Below are 13,175 nucleotides of genomic sequence, written 5' to 3' on the forward strand. Positions count from 1 at the left end.
CCAGTGTTGAGTGGCAGTGAGCAGGAGATGTTATTTCCAATCTGCACAGATTGTGCACTCCCATTAAAGGATCCAGTTGCAGAGAGAGGTACAGAGCTTGTTGATTAGAACACACAGCATGACTCTGTTGAACACAGAGTTGTACTCAATAAACAGCAGGCTGACACAAGTATTACTATTGTACAGGTGATCTAAAGCTGAGTGGAGAGCCAGTGAGACTGCATAAACTGTAGACCTATTATGGTGATAGGCAAATTACAATGGGTCCAGGTCCTTCCTTAGGCAGGAGTTGACTTTTACCATGACCAACCTCTCAAAGCAGTTCATCACAGTAGATGTGAGTGCAACTGGGCAGTAGTCATTGAGGCAGCTAAACCTGCTCTTCTTGGGCAATGGTATGATTATTACCCTTTTGACAATAGACAATAGGTGCAGGAGTCGGCCATTCAGCCCTTCGAGCCAGCGCCGCCATTCACTGTAATCATGGCTGATCATCCACAATCAGTACCCCGTACCAGCCTTCTCCCCATATCCCTTGACTCCGCTATCATTAAGAGCTCTATCTCACTCTTTCTTGAAAGCATCCAGAGAACTGACCTCCACTGCCTTCTGAGGCAGAGCATTCCACAGATCCACAACTCTCTGGGTGAAAAAGTTTTTCCTCAACTCCATTCTAAATGGCCTACCCCTTATTCTCAAATTGTGGCCTCTGGTTCTGGACTCCCCCAACATCGGGAACATGTTTCCTGCCTCTAGCATGTCCAATCCCTTAATAATCTTACATGTTTCAATCAGATCCCCTCTCATCCTTCTAAATTCCAGTGAATACAAGCTGAGTCGTTCCAATCTTTCAACATATGACAGTCCCGCCACCCCGGGAATTAACCTCGTGAACCTCCGCTGCACTCTCTCAAAAGCAAGAATGTCCTTCCTCAAATTTGGAGACCAAAACTGTACACAATACTCCAGGTTTTGAAACAGTTCTGGGGCGGCAGCCTGCAAGTGTCGCCATGTTTCTCGTCCCAATATCTAAAGCCCAAAACTTTCTAACTCGTACATCTTTGGAATGTGGGAGGAAATATGAACACCCAGAGGAAACCCATGTGGTAATAGGGAGAGCACACAAACTCCTTGCAGACAGCAGAGGGGTTGATCCCTTGATCACTGACACCGTTAACATGATGCTAGCTGGTACACCACAATATTCAATGATGCGTAAGAAGCCCCCCTTAAAAAAAAAATCATCTCCATTGGTTCCTGGGAATCACTAACCCAAGTCCTCCAAGTTGGGAAGGAACATTAAGGATGGTAAAGAACCTCAAGTTCTTTTGTCAGGAGCATATAGACATGAACGTTAAGAGATGGGAGGACACCACAAGTGATCGCTCTCGCTGGAGGCTGGAACTACGCAGAGGTCTAAAAGGAGAAGAGAAGCTGAGGCTTGCTGCTGAAGAAAAGCATACTTGTCGGAAAAACAGCACCAAGACAACACTGGAGGACAGCGCCTTCAAGTGCAGTCACTGTAGCCGAGACTGTCACTCCCGTGTGGGCGTCTACAGCCACAACAGACGCTGCTCTACTAACACAGACTGAAGCAAGACCTTCCAGGCGCAGATCCATGGTCTCGCGAGACTAACGGATGCCACAACAAAATAGGCATTCAGTATTTGCAGGAATGCACCCCATCTCACGATCTTCCCATCTGCCCACCCCATCAGGAACCATTAGCAAACCGCCACCCCCCCCCCCGGCCTTTCGAACCACGCCGACTGAGCAAATCTATGATTCAACTCCAACCCAATGACAGGACCATTTATAATGACCAATTAACCTACCAACCAGTAGGTCTTTGGAGTGTAGGAGGATGCAGACTCCTTACAGATGATGTTGGAATTGAATTCTTGACTTTCAGCTGTAATAGCGTCACGATAACTGCTATACCACCATGGTTTGAAGAGCTTTTGGTTATCATACTTTCATTAACCCAGCTGACCAAATCCATATTTGGGGCTACATTAAAACTGTATTTTTCTATACCTTCCTTATTTGTATGTCTAAGTGCCTCTTAAAAGTAGTAACTGCATCTGAACCCACCACCTCCAGCAGAAGCGTATTAAAGGTATCAACCACTGTGTACAAAAAAAGACTAACACTAAAATCCTCTTTAAACCTCCCTCCTTTCACCTTAAACTTACATTCTCTTGTTTCTGATACTCCAAACATAGGAACAGGGTTTTGACCATCTTATCTCTGGACACTCCTCAGTCTCATTTATTCCAGGGAAATCAAGCCCAGCCTATCCAATCTTTGCCCATAACTACAGTCCTCCTCTCCTGGCCAATCTCCTGTGTACTCTCTCCAGTACAATCACATCCTTCCTACATTATGGCACCCAGAACAGCACATGATACTCGAAGTGCAACCTAAACAGCATGTTGTAAAGATGCAACACACTGTCCCAAAAGTTATTCTATGTTTCGGCCAACAAAGCAAGAATGCTACATGCATTCTTCACCACAAACTATCTGTGCTGCCACTTTCAGGGAACTATGGATTTGGACCCCAAGGTCTCTGTTCATCAACATTCTTTAGTGCCCAAACATTTACTACAATCTTTCACCTTTGTGAAAGGCATCACCTCAAATTTAAAAAGATTAAATTTCATTTGCTTCACCTGACTTTCTACTAGAACTATACCCTCAGTGGCCACTTCATTAGATACAGGAATGGAATCTGGTGAGTTCTTTGGATGCTGTAGCCCATCCACTTCAAGGTTCAATGTGTTGTGTGTTCAGAGATGCTCGATTCTCCTCTGACTCTCTCACTAACAAGGCGTTTTCACCCACAGAACTGATGCTCACTAGATGATTTTCATTCTCACAAATGGTAGAGACTATTGTGTGTAAAAATCCCAGGAGATCAGCAGCTTCAGAGATAAACAAACCACCCCATCTGGCACCAACAATCATTCTACATTCACTCACTTAAATCTCATTTCTTCCCCATTCTGATGTTTGGTCTGAACAACTGAACCTGTTGACCTTGCCTGCATGCTTTTATGCATTGAGTTGCTGCCGCATAATTGGTTGATTAGATATTTACTTTCACTAGTAGGTGTACAGATGTACCTAATAAAATAACCACTGAATGCATATGCTTTTATAGCTTTAGACAACCTTCTTCACTATCCAAAACCTCCATCAAATTAATCAACTATATATTTACTGTTAGGAAACCATCATTTAGGTTTCATTTATTCAGCTGTTTGTTCCCAAATGACAACTTATCCAGTATATGTTTGCCTGTGGCTGACATCAGCTTGATCAAAACTTCAACAATTTCAATCCTTACTTCCCTCAATAGCACAGATGTATTGCATTCACACAGATGTTCACATTTTGAAGACTGCCAGTTTTAAAAATACATATTAATTTGTTTTACACCATTCAGCATAACTCCATGACTAACAAATTGGCAGACACCATTTATCTTATGAAAACAGATCAAAAACAGTAGTTTTAAAATCTTGGCCCATGTGTTGGGTTTACAAGCAAAAATATAATATTCTTATAACAATATGCTGATTTTGTGGATTTGAGTGACAATAGTAAGGATACATTTATGCTTTAAGGCTGACGGATCACTTTTTGAACAAAATGGTTTAATCTAATTGAATTGCTTAACTTGTCTTGGTGAGACTTGAATATAGGATTGTCAGTCCAGTATCAGAACTATAGAGTGAATATATGGAAGTATAACACACTGTCTTCAGATGTACAAGGGGAAGATAGCCTAGCAAACAAACAAGAGGTAGAGTAACAATTATCCAATGATATTTCTGTGATCGTGTATAACATAATGCAAATTTTTTCCCTATACCCCTAGTTGTATCCTTAAACCTGTGACTAAAGCAATTGAAGTTCCACAGTGAGCTGCAATCTTCTAAACTGTATTTCAATCATGAACAAAATCAACAGAGAAATGGGCAGGAGAGAAACATAAGGTAATCCACTTAAAAACACCTCCAAGTTTCAAGGGCTGTTTTCTTTTTACTGGCACTCCCTAATAGATAATATGTGAAAACAGAATTCTTTCAGACCTGAAGAAGTACATTTCCGCTCTACTGTTTAGACAGTACAACTTCTGGAAGCATTTCTGACATGCTCACAGCCCTATAACCATTCACAACTACAAAAACAATCCTGCCATTCATATTATGTAAGGCAGTTACATCGGAACAACTCATGGAGCTGCAATGCAATTTCAGAAATTGGCTCATTAAAAATTGATGTCTAATATTGTAAATGCTATCTGCTGTGGGAATTTCCTTCTATCATCCTGGTAGCTGTGTACACTCCACCCCAGGCAAACCTCAAGCTGATACAAGAGGAGATGGACATGGTCAACATTTACAAAACAGCGCATATTGATGCCTTCCCAAATATTGCAGAGGACTTCAAAGTGGCCAACTTGAAGTCTCTGACAAACTATGACCAACAGGTCAGCTGTGGAACCAGAGGAGCCAACATATTCGATCGTTGATACACCACCAACAATGCTTACTTTGCCATCCCACACCTGCACTTTCGCAAGTCCAATCACCTGGCTGTACTCTACTCCCAGCATATAGGCAGAGATTGAAGACAGGATTTACAAACACAAAAGATTCTGCAAATGCTGAAAACCAAGAGTAACACACGAAAAATGTTTTTACTCCGGTCAGGCAGCTCTATGGAGAAGAATAAACAGTTGACATTTTGGGCTGAGACCCTTCATCAGCAATTACAAAATTGCTTTGAATCATTGGATCTGAATGATTAAACCACGGCCATCACTGACTTCATTAAGACCTGAGTGGGTAAGTGTGATGCCTTCTAGAACATTAAGCTTTATCAAACCAGAAACCCTGGATGAACCAGGTTTGTAGTGTGCTAAGGGCTCCATTTGTGGCATTCAGGACCAGCAATTCAGAATCCTGCAAATCTAGGTACAGCCTATGGATGGCCACTGCGACAGCAAAAAGATACTTCTGTGTGAGAGACAACCCAATGCGTGACAGCTGTGGCAAGGTGAGACCTAGCAGTATAAATGACAGCAATAATTCACTTCCTAATGAATGCTAATCCTTTTATACCCACTTTGAAAGGGAAGATAAAACTATGCCTGCTCAAAGCCCCACAACATCTGGCACAGTAGCTTTGTGGTCAGCACAATGCTTTCCAGTTCAGTGACCCATTGCTATCTGTAAGGAGTTTGTACGGTCTCACTGTGACCACGTGAGTTTCCTCCCACAGTCCAAAGGTGTATAAATTGGTCACTGCAAATTGTCCTGTGATTGAGCTAGGATTAAAATTGAGGGATTACCGGACAGCATGGCTCAAAGGGTCTGAAGGGTTTAGTCCATGCTGTATCTCAATAAATAAACCCTGTGATCTTTGTCTTGAAAGCTAATGTCAGAACATCTTTCAAGAGGACAAACCCTTGGAAGGTGTCTGGCGCCAAGGGGGTACCTGACCAGGTACTGAAAATCTGTGCTTACAAGATGGCTGGTGCATTTGAGGACATCTTCAACCTCTCAGCTCTGTGGTCTGGGGTTCCCACCTATTTCAAAAGGGCAGCACAGACCAGTATCCTAAAAGCGCAGGGTGAACAACCTAACAACCTCAATGACTACTGACTAACTGTCACATCTACCACAATGAAGCGCTTCAAGAGGTTGGTTATGGCTAGAATTAATGCCCACTTAAGGACTCAGACCTGCTGCTGCCAAAACACAACAGCAAACACAAGCTCACTAGCACTTAATTTTGCTGTGGACCACATAGACAAGTGCAATTTATTGATTACAGATCAGTGTTGGATACCAACATTCCCTCAGTACTAATCACCAAATTTCTAAACATGGGCCTCTGTAACTGGATCCTCGACTCCCTCATTGGGGGACCACAGTAGGTGTGCATCAGTGATAACATCTCTTCAACTGACAATCCACACAGGTAACACCATTGTTGGCAAAATCTCAGATGGCAACGAGGAGACATACAGGATTGAGAATCTCAGCTGGTTAAGTGGTGTTGCAACAACAATCTTCCACTCAACATCAGCAAGACCAATAAAGACTTCAGGAAGAGAAGTTGAGAAAACATGATCAGTTGTGGAAAGGGTGAACAGCTTTAAATTCTTGGGTGCCCTGACACTCAACCTCATTAAGAGTTTGATGAGATTTGGTAAGCCACCAAACACTCTTGCAAATTTCTACAGATTTATGCTGGAGAGCATTTGTCCAATTGCATCTTAGCTTGGTATTAAGTCTCCAATGCACAGGATCGTAAGAGGCTGCAGAAGATTTCAGACACAGCCAGCTCCATCAATGGCACAATCCTATCCACTACTGAGGGCATCTTCAAGATGTTGTGAGTCAAGAAGGCAATATCCATCATTAAGGAAGCTCACCATCTTGTGTTACCACTGCCTGGGAGTTCATAATCTGAGGACCCACACTCAATGATTCAGGAATAGCTTCTGCCCCTTCATACTTCTGAATAGTCCATGAACGCATAAACACTACCTCATTATTCCTTACTTTTTACAATATATTTTGTAATTTATACTAATTTTACATCTTTGCATGGTACAGATGTTGCAACACAACATTTTACATTACATAAGTGAGATAATAAACCTGATTCTTGATATTTTTAAATCTAGTCACATTACTGCTCCAGATAATTGAGCCTCAATACACAACAACCCAACTTTTCACCACAAAACATTTGTGTCACAAACTTGAAGATGTTCCAGAAAAAGGAGACAGCCAAAGGGAGTTACAAAAAATCAGTTCTGGAGACCTTTCACAGAGTCCACATGAAGAAAATGCTCCCACTTGATTTGCAATCCAAAGCTTGGTGCCAGAATTCACAATATTTATGTGACGCCTTAAGAGGAGTAAAATGTCCAAAAGTGCTTCACTTGAAAACTTTCAAATCAAATTAGTCATATAAAGAAACAAATGACAAAAGGCACAGTCAAATAAATGTGTTTTAATTCTCTCATCGAAGCAGAGAGGCAGACAAATGGAGGAGAGAGAGATTTTGGTGGCAAGGGACGGCGGGAGTTGGTTAGTTCCAGTTCAAGGCTGCCAGCAGTGGAGTTAAATTCTACAATCAAGTGGCATGTGGAAATGGGAAGAGGTAAGGCCATGAAATAACTTAAAAAGGAGGATTAGAAATTATAAAATCAAGCTCCAACATAACCTCAGCAGGTAAGTGGAACATGGGAGCAGCGCAGAAGTTTGGATGTTAATTTCCTACAAGGCAGAATGAGAAAAACTAATCTGCAATTTGCTGGATCAGGCAAATACAAAAAGATTTATATAATCCTGCATGAGATTCCAGTAGCAGATCACCTGATGTGGAGTCTGGATGCACTGTTATAGAACTGTATAGCCTGACATATAAGCTGAGATCACATACGAGGATGCAATGCAGAACTCCTAAAGTTCCAGAAAATGGAAATGGAATTATAGCTATGGAAGTGAGCTGGTGGGAATGACTTTGACCATCAAAATACTGAGTTGCAGGAACATTCTTCCACCCGTTATCATACACAAGACAAGACAAGCTGCAATTTATAGATACTCCAGACATCCAACAAATTCAAAACCATTTTTATCCAGGGAATGGTATGAAACTTTGAATGTTCCAATGTGGAACTTTCCAACAAAAACTAATTGAGGTATATATGCTTTAAGAGGAATCTAGATGATTGAGACAAAGACAACTACCCAAAGGGGTAGTTCATTAAGCATCAGCATCACGGGAGAACAGTTGTACAAAATCGCTTAATTCTGTACAGCAATTTCTTAATTTCAATAATTCTACTTGTTCACTGGTTCCAGTTATCCCCTATTTAGATCCTCAATCACTTTTGCATGTTATATGGTTAATCATATGCTGAAAGTAACACACAAAGAATGTTTTATACAATAGACAAGGGGTTGGAAGAGAAAATAAGGTAATTGTCACAGTTATGGTATCCACATTATAAAATAGGACAATATTTGAAAAGCAAAATGTTCTGGACTTAATCCTAAAAAAAATACACATGATGAAAAGAGAGACCAACTCCATCATCAATACAGTACTTCACTGGATCCCTGAATAACGGAGGAAATACAGGAAAGCTAGGAAACCCAAGACAACTTGGCGCTGTACCAAAGAGACAGAAATGAGGCTCCTGAACCACACCTGGCACACAACAGAGAATATGGCTAAGGACAGGGAGATGGAGGACCTTCATTGCTGCCAGCAGCGTAACAGACAGTAACTACCTTTAAGAAAAAAAGGACTAAGAAAACCAAGTGTGCCACATTGATCATTAAACCATGCAACTGCATTCCTTCTCAAGAGTGGAACAATTTGATCTCTTTTTATTAAATCTCAATCAATATTTGGATGTGTACTTGAACATATTTGAAAGATCACATACATAATAATTACTTAAGGTTCAACTGCAATTATAATCAGAAATCTGTGCATTTCATAACCTTGTCCTGCAAATGATGACATCACAACAGGGTCTAGTTTGAGGTCCATATCCCTCAAACAAAAGTGGCCATTAGTTATGTATGCATCATGATCTTTCATTTAGAGGGAGATTTGAACAATTTCCTTCTCCAAATTTTTATCAACTAATGTTTGGGAAGTATTTGTTAACTGGACAGTTCTTCAATGTAATGTAACCAATGCCTTGTCGAGACAATAAAAAAAACTACAGGTTTTACTTCTGCCTTTTGAGAACATATCTTTCAACAGTGCATCAATGGAAAGGCGATAAAAATTTACCGTCAACAAGCAGCATAATTTAAGTTTGCTCTGACATTCAAGCCTGAGAGCAAACTATCTACCACATACTATGAGGGCCATCCCTCTTAGTTAAATGCCAAAAGTAAAAATAATAAAATGCATCCCAAGTAAAACAGGTGCAGGTATTAAATTCTGGGTATGGGACATTTTCCAGTTTGCAATACTAAAGCAAAAACCTTTACACAAGTTCTCTTAGTAAATACTTTAGGACATTTCTGATGTTTCACTGAGTAAGAGAACTTCACAAAATATCATATTAAACATATGAACAACAGCTTCATCACAAAAATGTAATTGTAACAGTCATTTTAAAGTATTAAAACTTAAATATCACACATTTTTGTGATCTGTGGTTTCTCATGAAACGTAATTGTGTAAAACATTGGACAGTACACAAGGTGAGATGTCATTTTTCTTTTGCTGATGACCAGCAATGAAACAAGAGCATAAGATATAGGAGCAAAATTAGGTAGCCCATCGCATTTGCTCCACCATTTCATCATGGCTGATACAGTGTTCCCTTCAGCCCAATCTCCAGCCCTGACAAATCAAGAATCTATTAACTCTGCCTTAAATACACATAAAGACTTGGCTTCCACAGCTGCCCATGGCAAAGAATTCCACAGATTCACCACTCTCTTGCTAAAGAAATCCCTCATCTCTGTTCTAATGGATGCCCCTCTATTCTGAGTTTGTGTCCTCTGGTCTTAAGACTCTCCCACCATAGCAAATATCCTGTTCACATCCACTCTATCAAGGCCTTCGACAGGTTTCAATGAGGCCACCCGTCATTCTTCTGAATACCAATGAATGTAGGCCCAGAGCCATCAAACAGTCTTCATAAGACAAGCCATTCAATCCTGGAATCATTTTCATGAACCTCCTTTGAACCCTCTCCAGTTTCAGCACATCCTTTCTTCGATAAGGGGCCCAAAGCTGCTCACAATACTTCAAGTAGGGCCTCACCAGTACTTTATAAAGTTTCTTGAAATTGCATTTGCCTTCCTCACCACAGACTCAACCTGCAAACTAACGTTTTGGGAATCCTGCACAAGGTCTCAGAAATCCCCTTACACCTCAGTAATTTTGTATTTTTTCTCCATTTAAAAAATAGTCTGCCCTTTCATTTCTTCTACCAAAGTACATGACCACAGAATTCCCGACGCTGTATTCTATCTGCCACTTCCTTGCCCATTCTCCAAATCTAAGTCCTTTCAAAGCTTCTCTACTTCCTCAAAACTACCTGCCCCTAGCTTCATAACATCTGCAAAGAACATTAAAATAATCAGTCCCAACACAGACCTCACCGGCAGCCAGCCAGGAGAAGCTCCCTTTATTCCCACACTTTGCCTCCTGCCAATTAGCTACTGCTTTATCCATGCTAGATTATTTCCTGCAACACCATGGACTCGTAGCTTGTTAAGCAGTCTTATGTGTGACACCTTGTCGAAGGTCTTCTAAAAATCCAAAAACGCAACATCAACAGATTCTCCTTTGTCTATCCTGCTTGTTATTTCTTCAAAGAATTGCAACAGATTTGTCAGGCAAGATTTTCCCTCAAGGAAACCATGCTGACTGCAGACTATTTTATCATGTGCCTCCAAGTACCCTGAAGCCTCATCCTTAACAATCGATTCCAACACCTTCCCATCCACTGAGGTCAGACTCTGCACCTCTGCCTTCTTGAAGAGTGGAGTGACAGTCTTCCAGAATCTAGTGATTCTTGAAAGATCTTTACTAATGCCCCCACAATCTCTTCAGCAACCTCTTTCAGAACTCTGGGGTGTACACCACCTGGCCCAGGTGACTTATCTAACTTCAGACCTTTCAGTTTCCCCAAGAGCCTTTTGCCTAGTTATGGTAACTTCACACACTTCATGTTGGTGCCAGAACTCAGAGGTAAAACAAATTGCAGAATTAAATTAAATGGGACTTTCATTGCCAAATGCCTCCAGAAATGTCGATGGCTACTTGTTCCCCAGACAAATTTCCACCAGGGAATGGCTGATAATGAAACCTGCATGGCAATCAAACACGTAAAGGCACTCCACAGGCAATGGAAATTCTGCAGAGTATCTGACTGTAAACTGTTTGTGTTACACACTTAAAAAGTTAAGATGTCAAAGTATGAAAGCAAAAAAACACTAAGTGGTCTCATACGTTACACGATGTGGACATTCCAAACAACACAAGCAAATGTTGCCCATCCCTGATTTTCCAAACTGAGGATGTGCGGGTTGAGAGTGACATTTTAGCTGGCCAGTAAAGGATGGTAAAAATTTATCCAAAAAGGCACGAGTCAACCAGTGGTTGCACAACTTTTAAAATTCTTGTTTCATTTAATTATTTAAAATTCATCAACTGCAGTGATAGAACCTTGTCAGTGAATACTAGTTTAGTGTCTGCACGTCCAGTAGCTATTACTGCCTTAAATATGTCAAAGTTTCTCTTTGAGAATTTTATTTGATTTTGAAATTCTTGGCAGCATTAACAACAGAATGCTAATTTTCAGATTATTGACAAAACTCTATACCATTCAATTTACTGAACCCACAGGGGTAGAAATACATTTTCAATTTTATATGCAGAATACACCAGGAAATGCCACTTAAATATGTTGCAGCGCGCTAGCTCTGTTGCTTAGCGTTGAGCATAAAGCTTTTAATACCTTGAGTCTCCACTACTGTTACTGACGCTGTCCTCATCACCGTGACCCTCCATTTGCAGGTTCGAAAAGGAAAGTATCAAATGAGTCTTCACAAGCTAGAAAACTGCCAAGATCCCGCTTCGAAATAAAACAGATCGGCCCACACCGGTTCTTATATTTCTGTGTATTCTCCAAATGCGTGCCCCACGTTTCTGCAAGGAAAGAAATAGTATTTAGGAATCTCTTTACAATCGCAAAAGCTAGCGTTACCCAAATTAGAGATAAATAGGGACCGAATACTACGACACTTATTACTGTCTGATAAAAGCAAATAACAAGCATCGATTTTGAACAGCTCTGTCAAAAAGCTCTTAAAATTAACGAAAACACAAAACGTTCTTCGTTCCTACATTCAATCGATTTCGATTGTCTAGCTTTCTTATTTTACACTTGAGGGGGATCACCATGCGGACTCCTGTTACTCACAGTATACACGTTGATGTAAAAGACAATCTTGTTAATCAATACCCATGGCCGTATTGTAATGTCACTTCCACCATTACCGTCTAATGTAAATCGCCAATTTTGCCGGGAAACACCGGACCCCATGTTCGGTCGTCATTGAACATGTACGGATTAACTTACTCCCGCAAAGTGAACATGTCAGACAAAGGAAGATGTGAGGGAGAAAAAAAATCCAAAAGGAGAGAAAAATAAAACAATTATGTCCTGCAAATGCCTACAGTCTTCCAGCACAGCTTGTTCCCAACCTCAGGGTGGCTGTGCGCTGGGCCTTGGATGAACAACAAAGCGCCTGTGGCTGGGGCTGGCGGACCGCACTGTTCATCCACTTGCAGGCCTCGGCCTAGCGCGCTGCTGCGTCGGTGCGGGTCGGTGGGTCGGTCGGTCGGCCGGCCCGCCCGCCCGGGCCCCTCCACTCCGCCAACGCCGGCTGCTGATGGAATGTGCGCGGGCGCGCGAGCCCTCCTCTCGGGCTCCCTCCCCCCGGCTCGAGCCGCTTCCCCGGCGGCCGCACGTCAGCCCGGGAGCTCGCGCTCGGCGTTCCTTCCCCACGCGCCGGGGGCTAACCTTCAGTCCCACACCGCCCGCCCCAAAACGGAGCGGAGGGGAGGGGAAGGGGGGCAACTCCAGTACGGTTTCTCACCCGGTGCGTCTGTTTTGTTCTCCTTCAGTGTTGCTGTCGTCTCGGGACCCTTGCCCCCTTCCGTTTTCTTCCCCCTTCCCTTTACTCGCGGGCACACAGACTTCTTTTTTCCTCTCTTCCTCTCTCTCTCTGTCCCTGCCCCCGCAGTTCGGCTGCCGACAGACAGTTTTATTTTGCGTTCACTATCGCCCTGCCGGCAGACACGGCCGCCATGACTCGCGTTCACACTTTGGGCCGGGAGTCGGACTCACTGCCGATGACGTCAGCCACACCCCGCGGGGGGGAGGAGGGGGAGAGCGGGACGCTTGACTGGAGAGTGGAGCATGACGGGAAGTTGGTTGACAGGCAGGCCAGGAGTCCCGAGCAGCGAGCGCAGCATCTGACCGCTGGACGCGCAGTGCAGCGCAGGCATTTCAAATATGCAGGAGGTCCAAAGGAGGAAACCCCATCCGACCGATCCCAGCTCAAGCCCACGTCTGAATTCGTCCTCCGAATAGTG

At 42.5% G+C, this 13,175-nt stretch overlaps 1 protein-coding gene across 1 annotated transcript in view; it reads right to left on the bottom strand.

Moving 5' to 3' along the window:
- The window catches only part of chd1 (chromodomain helicase DNA binding protein 1), a 122,532-nt gene extending 109,589 nt beyond the window's left edge, over positions 1-12,943 (bottom strand). Inside the window, exons 1-2 of the mRNA XM_072281322.1 lie at positions 12,677-12,943; positions 11,533-11,723 (exon numbers count right to left, since the gene is read on the bottom strand). Of these exons, the coding sequence (XP_072137423.1) occupies positions 11,533-11,585 (53 nt within the window). The 5' untranslated portion in view covers positions 11,586-11,723; positions 12,677-12,943. The remainder of the gene's footprint in view (positions 1-11,532; positions 11,724-12,676) is intronic.
- Between the last annotated feature and the right edge of the window lie 232 nt (positions 12,944-13,175).

The sequence above is a fragment of the Mobula birostris genome, chromosome 17 (assembly GCF_030028105.1).
Source record: "Mobula birostris isolate sMobBir1 chromosome 17, sMobBir1.hap1, whole genome shotgun sequence".
NCBI classification, from domain to species: domain Eukaryota; kingdom Metazoa; phylum Chordata; class Chondrichthyes; order Myliobatiformes; family Myliobatidae; genus Mobula; species Mobula birostris.